At 52.1% G+C, this 15,888-nt stretch overlaps 6 protein-coding genes across 6 annotated transcripts; all 6 read right to left on the bottom strand.

Annotated features, from left to right (window-relative positions):
* Nucleotides 1–10: 10 nt before the first annotated feature.
* Nucleotides 11–1,637, bottom strand: dbp8 (ATP-dependent RNA helicase DBP8; the record flags this gene model as incomplete). The annotated part of the gene is made up of 2 exons (XM_073743177.1): nucleotides 11–1,070; nucleotides 1,122–1,637. Coding segments are annotated over 2 exons (1,576 nt in total), but the record flags the coding sequence as incomplete, so codon positions are not given.
* Nucleotides 1,638–1,865: 228 nt separating this feature from the next.
* BDW70DRAFT_171272 (anion exchange family protein) lies at nucleotides 1,866–4,208 on the bottom strand (the record flags this gene model as incomplete). Its single annotated transcript, XM_073743176.1, has 5 exons — nucleotides 3,657–4,208; nucleotides 3,449–3,597; nucleotides 3,314–3,401; nucleotides 2,769–3,265; nucleotides 1,866–2,722 (listed from the first exon to the last, which is right to left on the bottom strand). The coding sequence occupies exons 1-5, from the start codon at nucleotides 4,070–4,072 to the stop codon at nucleotides 1,866–1,868; spliced, it is 2,007 nt and encodes a 668-aa protein (XP_073599199.1). The 5' UTR covers nucleotides 4,073–4,208.
* A 1,640-nt stretch (nucleotides 4,209–5,848) lies between these two features.
* Nucleotides 5,849–6,990, bottom strand: bbp (putative zinc knuckle transcription factor/splicing factor MSL5/ZFM1). Its single transcript, XM_073734503.1, has 3 exons — nucleotides 6,816–6,990; nucleotides 6,544–6,757; nucleotides 5,849–6,491 (listed from the first exon to the last, which is right to left on the bottom strand). The coding sequence occupies exons 1-3, from the start codon at nucleotides 6,955–6,957 to the stop codon at nucleotides 6,137–6,139; spliced, it is 711 nt and encodes a 236-aa protein (XP_073599198.1). The 5' UTR covers nucleotides 6,958–6,990; the 3' UTR covers nucleotides 5,849–6,136.
* A 196-nt stretch (nucleotides 6,991–7,186) lies between these two features.
* BDW70DRAFT_129942 (glutathione S-transferase family protein) lies at nucleotides 7,187–8,333 on the bottom strand. Its single transcript, XM_073735716.1, has 3 exons — nucleotides 8,052–8,333; nucleotides 7,950–8,003; nucleotides 7,187–7,900 (listed from the first exon to the last, which is right to left on the bottom strand). Exons 1-3 carry the CDS (start codon nucleotides 8,285–8,287, stop codon nucleotides 7,282–7,284), a joined length of 909 nt encoding a protein of 302 aa, XP_073599197.1. The 5' UTR covers nucleotides 8,288–8,333; the 3' UTR covers nucleotides 7,187–7,281.
* A 466-nt stretch (nucleotides 8,334–8,799) lies between these two features.
* Nucleotides 8,800–11,104, bottom strand: BDW70DRAFT_109522 (ferric reductase family protein). Its single transcript, XM_073734502.1, has 3 exons — nucleotides 10,148–11,104; nucleotides 10,036–10,097; nucleotides 8,800–9,989 (listed from the first exon to the last, which is right to left on the bottom strand). Exons 1-3 carry the CDS (start codon nucleotides 10,806–10,808, stop codon nucleotides 8,931–8,933), a joined length of 1,782 nt encoding a protein of 593 aa, XP_073599196.1. The 5' UTR covers nucleotides 10,809–11,104; the 3' UTR covers nucleotides 8,800–8,930.
* Nucleotides 11,105–12,250: 1,146 nt separating this feature from the next.
* On the bottom strand, nucleotides 12,251–15,546 carry BDW70DRAFT_171270 (uncharacterized protein). Its single transcript, XM_073743175.1, has one exon. The coding sequence runs from the start codon at nucleotides 15,514–15,516 to the stop codon at nucleotides 12,433–12,435; it is 3,084 nt and encodes a 1,027-aa protein (XP_073599195.1). The 5' UTR covers nucleotides 15,517–15,546; the 3' UTR covers nucleotides 12,251–12,432.
* Nucleotides 15,547–15,888: the final 342 nt, after the last annotated feature.

The following is a 15,888-nucleotide window of genomic DNA, read 5'->3' as shown; positions in this document are numbered from 1 at the left end:
TCCCAAGAAACTACCTAACTTTCTTCAGCTTATTCCTCTTTCTCCCAAGCACATCCCTCCCCTCATCAATCTCAACCATAGCCTCCCTCTTCGCCGCCCCGACCTCCTTCAGCAGCGAACCCTTGGCAACCCTAGCTTCGAGATTGACCCCTTCCTCTTCATACTCTACCATTTTTCTGCCAATACGCTCCTCGATCGCAAGCACGAGCTGCACATCGCGCTGCCCGACAAGCGTCACCGCCTCACCAGTCCGCCCAGCACGCGCCGTTCGTCCAACACGATGCACATAGTCGTCCGGGTTCCGAGGGACCTCGAAATTAACAACCAAACTGACGGAGGGAATATCGAGACCTCGAGATGCAACGTCTGTAGCGACGAGGACTCGAGCCGCGCTGGCGCGGAAGCGCGCAAGGTTGGAGTTACGTTCAGATTGCGGAAGGAGGGAGTGTAGAGAGGTGACTCTGTGGCCTAGTGAGCGGAGGAGGCGCTCGAGGAGGTCCGCTGATTTGGTAGTGTTTGTGAAGACAATAGCGGATTTGGAAGCATTTGATTCGGTGGAGAGAAGGACATGTAGGAAGGCTTCGCGGTGGGTAAGCGGGACTTGGACGTATGTTGTTTTCAGCGTGGGGGGGACGGTATCTTTAGCTTCGGTGGAGATCTCGGTGACGAAGATGGGGGGTTTTCCGGGGGTTTGCGGCATTGATTTCAGAGCGCGGACTTCAGGAGTGAGCGTTGCGGTAAAGAGAAGGGTTTGGCGTTGTGAGGGGGGCGGGAGGAAGGAGAGACAGGTTTCGACATCTGGGAGCATGCTTCCTGGCCCCGGGGAAAGGAGGCGGTCTGCTTCGTCAAGGACGACCGTACGGACGCGCTTGAGGCCCGTGACTGTGTCGGTACCTGAAGTGTTGATGTGGTCTGCTAGACGACCGGGCGTGGCAACGACGACGTGGGGTCGGCCTGCGAGCTCGATGGCTTGCGAGCGCATGTCTGTGCCGCCGGTGATAAGGACCGGTTTCATGCTCTGAGGGGCGGAGATCGCCTTGATCTGTTCGAAGATTTGCAGCGCAAGTTCACTACACAATTAGTTTCTTGTCCCGGTTGGCGTGAAAGGAAGTAAAACATACCGAGTCGGCGTCAAAATCACCGCAAAAATCCCAAAAGGATCTTCTGCCCACTTCTGCAAAATCGGCACCGAGAAAGCAATCGTCTTTCCAGAACCTGTTCGACTCCCACCAATACAGTCCCTCCCCTTCAAAATCTCCGGAATACAAGCCCGCTGAATAGCGGTCGGCTTGCGCACCGCCATGGTGGTCAAAGAGCCAACCAACCACGGCGCCACATTGAGGGCCTTGAATGAGTTCTCTTCAGCATTAAGTCCAATTTCAAGCGCATCCTTGATCAGGACGGGGTTCTCGTCGTCTTTCCCACTTGAGGTGGCATTCGTTGATGAGGACTTTTTCTTAATTCGTGAGAGCGTGGGAAGTGGTGGTGCTGCGGTGTAGGAGTCTGTCGAGGACTCGGAGAGGCGGCGGCGCTTGGGCGCGCGCATCTGATCGAGCGAGGTACTTCTGTCGGCGGAAGCATCGGATGATACTGAAGATTCTCGTGATATGGACTCTGGAGAAGACGTGGGCGCCATGTTGACTTGGCTATTTTGCTGGATGTTTCCAAATTCACCGGCAGAAAAAAGTTGACAATTGACCGCAGTAGATATCTACACGTGACTTTTCTTATCTATGCAAGCATAATTCATTGGCAGGCCTATGCATATCAGAATTATCTAGTACGGGTTTCACACGACTATAGTTGTTAGTATATGCTATATATTCACAATCCCAATTGCGGAATGTGTATCGGCCAGATGTTGATTAGTTTTGGCTCTGATTCCCCATGTTCTTCCTTTGCCTCGCCTGGTGCTCATAAACGCCCATCTCAATATCATTTTCCGCGCCTGTATGCGTCAATCCATGCCCTTCAGGGAGCAGAACCCCTTCACCCCGGGAATTCTGAGTTATCTCCTCCGCGGAAGGAGTATGCCCATAAACGCCACCCACACTCTCCATAGTAAACGGACTGGCTGCGGGCCCATCCAAAGCCGAGAGCTCTTCCTGCGTGAACCACCGCGGTAACAAAAACGAGCGAACAGGAATCAAGACCAAAATGATAACAGGAAACCCAATAGCAGCAATCGTCTGCGTGATCGCAAATGTTCCGCCGAAACCAATGAGTTCGAGAATGACAAAGGCCCAGATGGCGCGGCGGCGTTCAAGGCCTTTGAGTGGGTCAGACCGCGGTGTGAGATCGCGGTCTTGTGCGAGGAAGATGAGTTTCTGTGTGATGCCATTGGCTTGGAGGGCTTGGACGCCCATGACGAAGAAGAGACCGGCCATGACGCCTTGGGGGATAAGATGAAGGACTATCAAAAGCGGACCAGTCATGGTGCCTAGCGTTAGGAGGCCTTGCGCGAGGTTGCTGACTCGTTGCTCAACAACGTGGTCGGTGACGCGGATAGTTTTGCCCTTATTCGTGTCTTCTTCGTCTGCTACGTTGCGCGTGACGCAGAGGGCGGCGGTGTGGAACGGTGCTTGTGGGATAAGGCCGTTTGGGAATGGGATGCCTAGGATTCCTGCGATGAACGTGGTCAGTCCTAGCAGCCAGAGATCCCAATGAAAGCCTGCTGGTTTTCGGAGAGGGAATTCTGTTCCCTGCGCGATAAGTGATGATACTGTGCTGGTTAGCTTGATTCTTTGAAAAGGAGCAAGTAGACTTACCATTATGATCAAAGTAGAAGAGAATAGTGAGAAGTAAGGCAAATGGAATGGCAAGGAAGATATCCGCGACATCCAAATTCCAGAAATGTACCAACCAGCCACGATCAGCTGTGGGGAAGAATGCCTTGGAGGTAGGCAGAGTCGCAACCTCGACGTTCCTCATTTGGCCGATATGGACAAAGCCGGTAAAAAAAACAATGGTCAACGGCGTGCCATAGTCCTCCAAGAACTTCCGAACATATCTCTGGAACAGGCTGCTGTCACCGAGCTCTCCACAGATCCACGCGGCCATGAGAACCAGCAGAGCCACCACGATGCTTAGATACGCGGACGCCTCCCCGGCGAATCCCCACTGCCTCGTGAGGACCTGGATCCCTTTCTGGAGGTAGATGAACGCAACGTAGAATCCAAAGATGTCACACGAGAAGCGAGTCACATATGTCAAGGCGTTGCAGGCATTCGTTATAGCGAGTATCCAATGCATAATAAGCGACCATCTGAGATCTCAATATACAAGCTTGAAGATAACAATGGAGGTAACTTACATCCCAATCCAGCACATGAATTCCATGTACGGAGTCCCACGAGGCGCGATAATGTCATAGACAGTATAATTGAAGACAGTAATTGGACCTAAGGGTATTAGCGACGACCCTCATGAGTACGTCTAGTAGACTCACCAGTAACCCCAACAATAACCAAAGGTTGAGCCGCAAAAAGCGAAAAGACAAAGGAGCCCAAGACTGAAGCGAGAAGAACCTCATTGACACCATAACTCTGATGCGTCTTCTCAAACATATCAAGTGAAAACGCCAGAGCCGGCAGGATACTGTACCAATCAGCACTTTCTTTGTCTAGGATGGGCGATGGGCAGGTAACCGGGCTTACTTAGCAAAATACATATAAACAGTAGCAGGAACGACGCGATAGTCCCACGCATCAGCCCAATCACTCCAATAATACGGAGCCCTGCGCTTCACATCATCAATCATGCCGCGGAAGAGTCGAATCCGCCACCACTTTGGCTCTGGGTTGGAACTTTCATGCTCATGCGCGCGTGGAGTCTGTCCTACAGCGACATGAGCGAAGCTTTCAGCCTCATTACGCGCACTCCCAGTCCCAGTTCCTGTACCCGCAGAGCCCGACGACCGGCGAGACTGAGAGAAGAGTTTCGACGGCGACCGCCAGGATCGCCGCTGGGAATTGGAGTGCGAAGATGCCGGTGGAGAGGACGAAGAGTGGAAATTGGTCCCTGGAAAGTGTAGAGAGCCGTGGGACGAGGATGTCCTGCTTGGTGGTTCCATGTTGACGCTGCGGTAGTTCGGGTTGTACAGAGTACAGCTGTGGTTGGATGTGTAACTCAGTATTTGTAGTATGTGCGGGTTCTAGATTGATTTGCGGAGTTATGATGGAATGGATAACCGAGGAGTGCTCGACAGGAGCACTAATTGCTGAGCAAAACAAGGGTCTAAGGAGTTGGGGGGGGGGGAAGAAACAGAGGGCCCATTAAATAAGGCATAAGACAACTAGTACATAAAAAAACAAAGAACTCCTCCACTGCAGGGGACTGAACGGGGAGAAGGAATATGGAGAACGCAAGTAGGAAGTATGATGGAGGCCTGAGGCATAGTTATGCTCCACCGTCACAGACGGGATTGACTACTGGCTGGCGTCATTATTTGGATTGCTCGAATCTTAATGGACAATGAAGACACACGCCGATTATTCCCTGCGGCGTGTGAGAATTGAGGCATTTACTATTCGGTATGTCAGACAAGCAAAACCTGGGCATGCTGATAATATCAGCTGCATTGGCGAGGGCCAAGAGGATACTGCAGTTCATCTACTAGGACATATCGAAAACGAAACGTAATCACGGAAACCAATTTGATTCGGTTAGTACTAAATGTTAGTAAAACACAAGCCATAAAGATACCGGATTAGACTAAAGGAGAAGAAGCCTCCTGATAAAAGAAAAGAAATTTTAGCCTTCCCTTTTGGACTAGACCCTGCTCCCTCACCGTTTTGCAGCAACCAAAATTAACTACCAGCATAGCGAAACATTTTTGTTCAAGCAGGTGGTGGGGGAGGCGGAGGCTGGTCGCTTGGAGGCGGAGGGGGTGGTCCCTCGCCAGGAGGAGGCGGCGGTGGACTGCCACTGGCGCCGTAGTACATCGAAGACATGCCGGGTGGGGGAGGAGGAGCACCCAGGCCAGGAGGAGCAGGAGGAGCGCCCATACCAGGAGCAGGCGGAGGATACGCAGGATAGCCATATCCATAAGCAGCCTGTCCAGGTGGAGGGGGAGCCGCCTGTTGCCAAGGAGCAGCTGTCCCAGCTCCTGGGGGAGCGCCATAAGCGCCAGCACCATAACCATAGTCGTTGCCACCACGGCCCTGAGTGGCCCATGGCGCAGCACCGCCATTGTCGCGGGATCCGTAATCGTCACGGCGGTTGTCACGGCCACCCCGTTGCTGCCAGGGAGCCACGTCGCTCGGAGGGGGAGCGCGTTGCCAGGGCTTGTAATCGCGGTCGTCGTAACCGTCAGGACCAGCCTCGATACGACGAACTGGTTGGCCATCCGGACCAGGAGCGCCGCCGGACAATTCTTGCATAAGTTGCTAGAAGACCTTAATAAGAATCCAACGGAAAGTATGCGAGTAAACTTACCTCCATCTCTCGGTCGACAGCATCACCACCGCCGATGGCTCGGCGGCCCGGATTGAAACCTCCAGCGTTGCGCCAATCGCTGCCCCTCTGGCGGTCAGGACAGTCACGAGCCATGTGCCCAGCATTGCCACAGACACGACAGATAATGTTGGCGGTGAAATTACGCTGTTCAGGACAGTCGTATTTGCGATGGCCGATTTGACCGCCTATTTAAATTAGCAAACATTTAAGAAAAATGAAGGTTGTGCTCACAGTTCTGGCAAGCCTGATTTTCATCGTCACGAAGTGTACCGTTAAGCGCAGCCAGCTCTCGAAGTTGGTTCCTCTTGAGCTCGTTTTGTCCTTCAGGAATAGAGGCAGCCTGCTTATGGTTAGATATATCATCCAGCATAGCATGAGGATGCTTACCGTCTCGATAACATTGTGCACCAGCTTTTTTGCTTTGTTGACCTTCTCTTCGGTGTCTGCCATAATCAAACAATGAAGGTCTTCTTCCTGGTTGCTAGCGTGAGCAGCGTCAGATCGGCCTTTTCCTTCCTTGACGGAGCCTTTGCCACGGATAGCGATTTTTGCACCGGACTCGGTCTCCATCTTCTTCAAAGTGTTTCCACGAGGACCTATGAGTAAGCCAACTGCAAAAGGTAGCAAGAGCTAAGTGTTAGTTCGGTTTGTTTTCTGTATTTTGATGATGAGAGCAACATTAAGCAGCAAAGCAAGGGTTAGCAAGAAGCGAGCCGAAAAAGCACCGCTGAAGAGCAGCGATGTCTTGATCGTGAGCCCGACTCGAGCAGAGAGTGGGTGCAAAACGGTTAGGAGTTAGAGGGTTAGTTATCATACTGAAGTTAATCTCTGGATAGTCATTGACTGGCACATAGACCTTCTCCTGGGTCTTAGTAGGGCGCCTGTAGTCAGAGGGCGGGTGATAGTTAGGAATGGTCTTGATCGCCTTTTCCACGAGTTTATGACGCTCATCCTCGAGGCGCTTGCGGTAGCGGTATTCCCTAGTGTTTACACGTCTTCCAAAGTTATCGTACTGCGGTGGGGGAGACGGGGACCTATCAAATCAAAATCAGTATCAGTATAACAATGTTATAGAGAAAAACTGACCTGTCGCCATCCGCGGGGACTACATCGTTGATCCTCAGCTTCTGGCTGATCTCCTCAATGCGCAGGTGAAGAGTGTACGCCTCAAGCTGCTCAGTGGTGAAGTTGGCCATGATCATGGTGGGCAAGCCCATCAGACCAGCGGCCTTGTTCTCCTGAGCATCACCCCAGCGGTTACGCTTCTTGCGTCGCTTCACACCGTCCGCTGGAGGATCAGCTGCGAAAATGATTGTTAAAGCGGCTCAAAATTGTGAGGGAGTAAAGGGGGCCGATACCTCGAACAGGACTTCTACCACGCTGGTCCCCGGGAGCGGAGGCAGGTGTCGCGGTGTGACTGTCTTCCTCCTCACCACCAAACCGCCTCTTGCCCAGGGGGATATTGTTGGATCCCGTGATGCCTTGATTGCGCCACGACATCTTCCTTTGTCTGGGTGAATACTGAAACTGAACCCGTTTGATAATTGTAGACAAAAAGTGAAGGTAAGTCAAGAGAAAGGTCGTCGGAAGTGGCAAGACACGATCACGTGACATGGATTGACGAGGACTGTCTGAGTCAGCATGTATGCTCGGGCAGACTACAGGAAGCGATAAGGCGGTGATTGAGTGGAGGATTATGTAGGATTAATCTACAAAATGTCCAAAATATCTTGATATCTGCTTAGAATTTCGAGCTTAACTGACTACAATTTGGTTGACCATCAGCATCCAGGCCCAGAATCAAGCATATATATGGCACACCAACTATTTCGCCGCATCATTCTTCATCCCCTCCTGCACCCATGCCCTCGCCTGCGCCGCCGCCTCCTCTGCCTTCGTCTTATCCTTCAACAACTCCTTGATTGTATGCGGACTAGGCACATGCCTTCCCTTCTCAACGCCCTCCCTAGCAGCCAATCTCTCCTCCCAAGCCTTAAGATGCGGGAATTCGTCGATATCAACCCCCGCCCACCCCGCAGCAGCAACCCAACCCCAGTGCGAGATGTCCGCGATAGTGATATGGTCGCCGACAAGGTACCCTGATTTTGAATTTGCTAAATGCTTATCGAGTACGCCGTACAGGCGTCTGGTCTCGTTCACGTATCGGTTCACCCCGTACTCAATGCGCTCCGGCGCGTACCGCGAGAAGTGGTTCGCCTGCCCTTGCATAGGTCCTACGCCGGCGTTCTGGAAATACAGCCAGCTGATTGTTTCGTAGTACTCCCGGGTGCCACGGGGGTAGGAGATCTTGTAGTCTTTATCATATTGCTCGGCGAGGTAGGTAAGGATGCTACCGGACTCGAAAAGGTGGATTTTCTGCCCGTCGGTAAAGGTGTCCGTCAGGGCGGGAATGCGGCCGTTGGGGTTTATTTCGAGGAACCAGCTGTTGCAATTTAGTTCTGAGGTATGTGTAGATAGGAAGAGAGGCATACGGCTCCTTCTGGACGTTCTTGCTGATGTCGATCTTCTCGACTTTGTAGGGGAGGCTGTAGCAAGTTAACGTTGGCTATAGATACAACAGTAAGTTGGCATACCCCAATTCCTCCAAAGCAATGGAGATTTTAATCCCATTGGGGGTCTGGGCTGTGTACAGCGTGATATCAGGCCTAGACATGATGGGTGGAGTAGTAGAAAAGAGCCGATTGTAGGGACGAGACGAAGCTGAGTGTAATAGTTGAAAATGTTTAAAAGAACTGCGGAAATTGAAATTGAAGTTGGACTGGGAGAAGCAGCCTTTACATAGCCTAAGAGCAGGTGTTACCCCGCTCATTATCTAGACAAATCCAATACTCTATTATTAATGAAGGTGGTGCAAGTCTTTCTGACTGGCCGGAGATCCGGCATTTGTACTCTGTACGGATGGGATGCGATGATGCCAGCGGTCCCTCGACCTCCGCAGCCCCACAAGAGCTGATTTCTAAGCTTCGGTGGTGAGCTTCGTACTCATCGACTAACGCTGGTATTGACCGCTAGCGATTAATAATTGACGAATAATCTACATAAGGGCTTTTCTAACAGCGGGTAACAAATATTGTCATCTTTGGCAGTCTTTCGTCCGCTCTATTCAATCGATCAACGCCGTCTTGCTCAGAGCTCCAGCCTTCCATAGGGCTCTTTACTCTGTGCCCGCGGCCTTACGTGGAATCATCTAGTTGCGGTGCGCTGCAGAAAGTGGAGTAAAGTGAGACAGAAGCCATGACAAGGCTAGAATTGAAATATCTACAATGAAAGTGTTATGTGTCGACACTAATCTACCCAAGCTGTCTGCTAGATGAACCCCAAGCGCCTGAGAAACCAGCATTTTCACTAGCAACCCGAAAAGCTTGATCGCTTGATCGGAAGGTCTCATATTCTGGCCATCCGTAAGATTCTTTATATCAACCGCTCTCACCCCTTAGGCTTGGTTAAGCAGACTACCACGTGAAGCTCTCCTCGACGAAATCAATTTGCGTCCGATCCTGTCGAGTCCGGCAGGCACGGCGGACATCGTCACTCAGACTGCCATTACCGCAGACCAGCACGCCCATAGCCCCGATCTGATTCTCAACCTCCATCCCAATAAGTGTGTCGATGTTCGGTCGTCCCGGGAACATCTGCACGGTGGAACTGGGGCTCTGGATTTCCTTAGTATTGCGCGGCCGCGTGATGAACAACTGGATCCGCAGAACCTCGCGGCGGCGGTTCATGGCCAGAATGCTGGTCATCCAGGGTCGGATCCACTCCAGGTGCTCAGGCGACTGGATAATCCAAACGAGAGTGACGCGGCGTGCAGCCACGGTTCCCTCCGCGTATCCCTTGACGAGATGGCGGCAGAACGGCACCAAGTGCGTGATGCCGACACCTCCAGCGAACAGGATAACCGACCCGTACGAGTCCATGGAGTGAATGCTGCCATACGGACCCTCTGCAAAAGCTGTAAGAGAGACCTTGCAATCGACGGCGCTCACGGCGCGCTGGAAGAGCTTGTCGGTGAATCCAGTCCGGCGGCGAACGAGCAGGGAGATGGTTGTCTTTTGAGGGCCATAAACATCCCGACTGCTCACGGGGAGGCTCTTCTCGTCGCCCATGACGTCCTCCGCATCACTCCATCCAATTGAGAAGGGGTGGGACGTCCACCAGCCAATTGCGGGAATGTAGAGATACATATGCTGACCGGGTTCAAAGGCCCATGGGCGCGACAGCTTAAGGGTGATTCTCATGGCGTCACCGGGCAGGGCCTCTACCACGGCAGTCGTAGCACGCCCTCCGACATTGCGGTACACAATGATCACAAGACGTGCAAATCTTTCCAACGCCCAGAGGATGATTGCCGCGAGGAGGAAATTCTGCGCATTTCGTCCGTCCAAGTGAATCCAGAGGTAAGCAAATGCGAGCACCGCAAAGGCAATGTGGAGATGGAGGAATGTTTCATAAAACGCGTGACGGACCGCCGAGGGCGAATGCACCAAGAGCGCAACAAAAGCACAGGTTCCCTGGGAATGTTAATAAGGCTCCAGAGACAAAGAGGGGTCAGCTTACAATCAACCCGCTCTGGATGAATGTACTATGAGCAAAGGACTGTGTGATCGCCTCCCAGCCCACTATCAAGTATCAGCAATGTACTGGGAGAATCACTGGAGCTAAGACGTACTTGATTGAGCCTTGGGGATCAGCCAGGCAAAAGTATGGGCAAGAGCCTCACAAACCACGATCCTAGCCAGCCAGCGGTGGATCAGGTTGTAGGTGTCATAAGGCACCTGGAGCAGCGTGATGAGGGGGTTGTTTCTGCCGGCCAAGAGAACGAGCGGAATCAGATTGACAGTCGCCATCACACCCGTTCGGCTAAGAATGACGCCCGCCACAGAGTCCGGCTCCGACTTGTAGGGCACAGTGACGCAGCAGAGGGTGATATTCATGGCGATGATGCCGACAATGATGAAGGTGTGGAAACGGCTGGGCAGAGTTCCCATGTTGACAGCCCGAGAGAGCTGGAACTCCCTGTTGTGCCGGTTACGGAAGAGCGGAGCATAGACAATATGCTTCTTGATCTTGGCGAGAGTTGGGTGTGCCGGTACAAAGTAGTTCTGGCGCTCATTGCTGAAACTTGCCAGCCGCCGCATATGGGCGGCTATGCGGAACCACATCTTCCAGATATACATACATGCTGCGAAACAGCCAAGAGCCAGCAAAGAGTACCGGGCGAGGTCGTCGTTGAGAGCTGCCCAGAATGGGTTCTCATCGCCATGACGCCGCTCGAGGTCTGCTGCTAAAGAGTGTCCAACCAGGGACATGAAAAAAAGTGTAGAAGCCATGGTTGTAAGTCGAAATAGAGAAAGCGAGCTTGTATAGTAAAAGACCGACAAAGAACGAGGATATGGAGGACGAGACCAGCTCTGAACAACGGAATATCCTCAATGAGCGTATCAAACCCAACAGAATTGTTTCGCTGTCACCACCGCAGCTGTCACAACGATCTTAAAAGAGCGAACGACCGGGAGACGCTAGAAAGGGATGACAATGGGGTTGTGAGTGGGCTGAGTGTTTGTTCACAAAGAAACCCAGATTATTGACCAGAATCCCCAGAATCCAGCGACCTAAATGATTGTCTGAAAGAGCGAGAGTAGTTGTAAACCTGAAGGTTTGTCTCCTTTCTTCTTTCTGGTCGATCTCCTCTTTCTAAGGTTTTCTCTATTGAATCTCCCGAGTAGCGATCGTCGGCGTTGACGGGCAACAAAAAGAATGTGGGCAAAGGGGCAGTAGTGAACCAGTCACTCAAAGCTTGAGAATTGAACTCGACAACCAGGCGCTGAGGAGGAAAAGAAAAAAAAAGAGAAGAAGGTCGAAGAAGCCAAGCTGCAAGCTGCCAGTGATAGATTGCATATAATAAAGTGGCCGAGCGAGGTCTCAGCGGCAACGTCTCTCCATACAGAGTACTGGGCCCTGCTTGACCACTCGATCCACTGGTCCAGTGGTCCAGGCGCCAGTCGCGGAGACCCACGACATGGTGCGACTTCCCAGCAATCTACTCTGGAATACTCTGAATACCAGAGACATCTGAGTGGTAGGGAAATCCGTCCAGATCAACTCTGGAGAACGCGCCAGGAACAAATCATGGCCGCGATCGGAATTTAGGCCGACAAGAGAGACGAGTTGAGTGGACTGTGGCTGAAAGGGTGAAACAGCCTGCGGAGTCGCTGGCCACTCCGGGCGGCCGACCCAGACTATGCCTGACCGGAAGCTGATGAAGACTTGACAGGTTCTGCGACTGAATTCTTGTAGGTTTCAGGTTTCTATTCACACTGTCGTAATCACATCTCCATATGATGTTGTTATCACTAAAATCACTAGACGTTGGCACTTTGGCCTATCTTGATGGTTAGTGTTATGGACCATAGGCATGATACCAGTCCTGTATTTTACGGGGTAAGGTTTTACCATAAAACAACCGGCCCAGTCAGGCTCATCTACTGCCAACACCGGACTGGGACTGGGCTCCAGCAATAGAAGTACATATTAATATATCGACCGGGAAATATATTAAGTACGGGTCGCCAGCAGTCAGGGGAGTCGAGCTGCCAAGGATTCTTCGATTAAAAATATGTGGCGGGTTGACTGCACTGGAGGACTCAAACAGCCTACTGCGCGTGACATGCGAGTTCCATCTGCGCCGCCACATTTTATTGGGAAAGGGATAGCGGAGCGTAATGCCGTAGCCAAGAGGCAATCATCTCTGATGTTGAGAATCGCCCCGGTTGGACAGGATCAGCAGATAAGGGACTCGTAGACTATGTATGGTACATAAACAAAATCAACCAGGAAAACATAAATGAATGCCCAGGGTATCTCACAGAACCAGACCAAATCCTTCCAAGACTCCTTAAACCAAGCACTTAACTGAAATCCAAGCGCAAACAAATGAAAACACGGGCCAAGCGCCTAGAGAAAACTAAGCTCATCGTCGCTGTCGTCTTCCGAACCTGGGATGACGGTCTCGAGACTTCTTCGCGTAACTCGCGCTGGAACTGATTGCCTTCTCCGAGGGAGCCTAGGACTCATCCTGGGCGTAATAGATAAATGACGGGTGCGTCGCGTAACTGGCTGCATAGGATTTTTAGATGTCGCTGCGCAATTCGACGACGGACTCTTATTGACAATAACAACCTCCAGAGTTGGGACTGGAACCACGCGAGTGTTAGTTGCCGTGGCATCCCCCTGACCCACCGGATTCTTTTGCAGCACGTTCCTGAGTCCAGTGTTAGTCTGGGCGGCTGCTGGAACATGCGTTGCTCCAGATGAAGGCTGATATGAAGAACAGCCGGGATCGTTGGTTGGATTATCGCCTTTACTGACCACTCGCTCCGATGACCGCGTGTGGTAGGTTTTCTTGAACGGCCGGGGGCTGGAATCTCGAACCACACATGGCCGCTTTCTCGAGAAGAATGCCGGCGATGACGCAACACTAGAGGTGTCTTCCAGGCACGATTTCGCAGGTAAACTATTCGCCGGGCTCGCAATAAGCCGCGGCCGCCCTCTTTTTCTCCTTTGTCCGGTGATGAGTACCTGTGGTTTTTCGAAGGACAAGGACGATATCTCAGTTGAGACGCCCTCCTCCGAACACGTTGAACTCGCGCAGGAGGTACTTGCCGTGCGTGATGCGATCCGAGGCCGCCCTCTCCTTCTCGCCTGTGGCTTCTCGGCATAAGCGGTAATAGGTGCCTGCGGTTCAGGCGACGGCGCAGACGATGTAACACTTGAAACGCTTTCTTCTGAACAAATCGAGCTCGCAGATGAACTGCTCGTTGAACAAGCAACCATTCTTGGGCGCCGGTGTTTCTTGAGTTGAGCTTTCGCCGCTACCGCAGTAGTGACGGCGCGGAGCCTGGCCGCCGGCGTCCTTGCCACCCACTCGCCAATGGTATCCTCCCACCGATATAGACTAGTGATTGGGTGGGAGTTAGAGGGCAACTGTTGAGAGGCTTCGCCTTGTTGAGATAAAGCGACGGTCTCTTGAAGTTCGACGGCCCAGGTGTGATCATCTGTGTCAAGGGTCTTCTCCGCGAGCTCCATCGCGGTCTCTGCAGCGACTTTGCCTAGCAACAAAGCGACCCCTGTAGTGCTGGTCAACTGAGCAAGCTGCGAGACCCGGACTCGGATTTGGTATGGCGTACGAACAAGGCCCTGATCCTGCGTGTGGCCAAAGTGGTGAAACACCTGCGATACAAATCTTGCAAGTTCTCTGACTACATCTTGTCGGGAAGCTGATGCCTTGAAGAATGATTCGATATTGCGCCTTGAACCGGGGTCGCATTGGTAGATGACTTCTGGCGTTCCGCTCTGGCCGCACTGGAGAGTGCAATCTGCCAACAGGACATAGCCGCGCCGCAGAGGACGGAATGCAGCTTGCTCCAACTCGAGGATTGGCTCATTCCCAACTGCTCGCTGAACGGTAAACGCTAGGTCACCAACCATCTCTCGCGCTTTCAGCCCCGCGGATCTCTCGACATCATCTACCGCTTGAGACCGTGCAATGCATATTCTACAGAGAGCTGCGAGGAGGCTGGAGACGAGATTGCTGAGAGCGTCTTGGACTGGAATAGGACACAGGCTTCGGTCATTCGACAAATTTGAGGTCGTCGTTGATGCCCGAGTTTCTCGAGGTCGCACCGGCCGGAGTGCTTGCCCACGGTGGTTTGTCAGGGGAGACATATTTGGGCTCGCTGATGAGATTCCGGCAGATGAGAGAATCACGGCTTCAATCAATCGCCTCGCAGCTGCGTAGCCACGGTCTTCTCTTGAAACCGACCTGATCGCTTTATCCACGCATTTCTTCCATAGCGTAGTGACCATCCACTCTGGCGGAACTGCCCCACGGGTTAGAAGTTTTGTAAGTTCTTCAAATACGTATGCATGCCGAGCTGGATGTCGTAGATAATAACTTCCTAGTAACTGGATAGGGTCTCGCTGACGGGATGGTCGTGGCGGATCTAATGCTGAGGGGTGCTGGTAGGTATCAACAGTTGCGAGCAGTTTTGTTTCTAAGGACTCGAAAGCATCAAGCTCCTGATGTTTTAAACATTCCTCAAGCAACCGACAAGCTGCTAGTGACGTTATCCATTTGTTCTGTATCATGCACGATACCAAGTAGATCCCTTGAGCACGCACAGCTTCTCGTAGCGGTCGCCACCCATCTCCACCGGGTGCATATGCAGCCTCCAACTCGGTGAAATAGGCGTCGCACATATCTACATCGCAGTCCTCCTCCAGTTCATCCTGTATACGCTGTTCATCAGCAATGAAATCTGGAAGTCGCCGCACGGCTGTTGATAATAACGATCGAGCTCCTCCGCGGTCGAACGCAACCCGAGTGTTCCCCAAAATCTTCAGAAAGATGCGATCCAATAGATGTGCAATATCCACAAGCCCGGGGTCACCGGATTGATCCAAGATTTCCTTCCAGGATCCTTGATATGGCCGAAAAACTGCTGTATGCGTCCTTCCACTCCTCCGATGCTCCGCTGACCCTCCAACGCTACTGTCCGATAGACGGTTCTGGAAAAGCTGCATCCTTAGAGAAGGTGAAGTCTCTGTCAGGGGACTACCGCGAAGCTTCCCCGTGATCAAAGGAGTTGCGATCTCTATTGCCCCAGGGAGAGTCTTCGGCGCCTCGGGACTTCGTATTAACAATCGACTGCGTTTCCGTGGCCCTAACCCAGCTCCGCGCCCGCGGCTTGAATAATTATGTCTTATCCTCCTTTTGTCCATGGATTTTCCTGGTATCCACGCGGGATCGTTCAGCTCATCGTCATCGTCGGAGTGATTGAGTCCGCTCTCGGTACTCTTCGTTCTAATCGGCGGACGCGTCCGTTGTTCGATATCGGGCGCGGCGTCGGTCTTCTCCCTTGTCTTGGAAGTCAACACACTGGTAACGATCTCGTGATGCTTTTCTAATCGATGATAAATGGACGCCAGAGGGCGCAGCATTCGATTCGCCCATTTCGCCGTCGGCCGGACGTCTTCCATGTTGCGCCGGCTATTTTATTCTAGTCGAGGGGTTCGTTCCGTGGTATCTTCGCGCAATAACATCGAGTACCATATTATCTCGCGTAGAATAAGATGTTCCATTTGAATCTCCTTAGTAGGACTCATAAATAGTCCATGTCATGCCTCGATTCGGCTGCGACAGGGCCTTAGCATATGCAAAGTACGAAGACTCTCCAACTCCGAAAACACGGATAGAAAACTAAAAGAAAAAGCAAAAAAAAACCAAAATAAGTTCTGCCAAAATACAATGCACCCAAGTAGCCAATATTGGCATAAAATACTGGTGAGGAGAGGAGTGGGAGAGAAGAACAGAGAGGCCGAAAATGTCAACATAGAGAACAGGACGGAGTC

Source organism: Aspergillus foveolatus (genome assembly GCF_047715535.1).
Source record: "Aspergillus foveolatus strain CBS 279.81 unplaced genomic scaffold BDW70scaffold_7, whole genome shotgun sequence".
Classification (NCBI taxonomy): Eukaryota; Fungi; Ascomycota; class Eurotiomycetes; order Eurotiales; family Aspergillaceae; genus Aspergillus; species Aspergillus foveolatus.
This window is presented reverse-complemented; position numbering and strand designations above follow the sequence as displayed.

Bases quoted from the DNA above. Each gene is read 5' to 3' on its own strand.
- bbp (XM_073734503.1), bottom strand. From the start codon at position 6,957: ATGTCGTGGCGCAATCAAGGCATCACGGGATCCAACAATATCCCCCTG. The intron at 6,758-6,815 runs GTATCGGCCCCC...TCATTTTCGCAG, and splicing joins TGGTAGAAGTCCTGTTCGAG to CTGATCCTCCAGCGGACGGT. The intron at 6,492-6,543 runs GTCAGTTTTTCT...TTGATTTGATAG, and splicing joins GTCCCCGCGGATGGCGACAG to GTCCCCGTCTCCCCCACCGC.
- BDW70DRAFT_129942 (XM_073735716.1), bottom strand. From the start codon at position 8,287: ATGAGCGGGGTAACACCTGCTCTTAGGCTATGTAAAGGCTGCTTCTCC. The intron at 8,004-8,051 runs GTATGCCAACTT...AACTTGCTACAG, and splicing joins ATTGCTTTGGAGGAATTGGG to CCTCCCCTACAAAGTCGAGA. The intron at 7,901-7,949 runs GTATGCCTCTCT...AAATTGCAACAG, and splicing joins AAGAACGTCCAGAAGGAGCC to CTGGTTCCTCGAAATAAACC.
- BDW70DRAFT_109522 (XM_073734502.1), bottom strand. From the start codon at position 10,808: ATGGCTTCTACACTTTTTTTCATGTCCCTGGTTGGACACTCTTTAGCA. The intron at 10,098-10,147 runs GTACGTCTTAGC...GATACTTGATAG, and splicing joins GATCCCCAAGGCTCAATCAA to TGGGCTGGGAGGCGATCACA. The intron at 9,990-10,035 runs GTAAGCTGACCC...TAACATTCCCAG, and splicing joins TCATCCAGAGCGGGTTGATT to GGAACCTGTGCTTTTGTTGC.
- BDW70DRAFT_171270 (XM_073743175.1), bottom strand. From the start codon at position 15,516: ATGGAAGACGTCCGGCCGACGGCGAAATGGGCGAATCGAATGCTGCGC.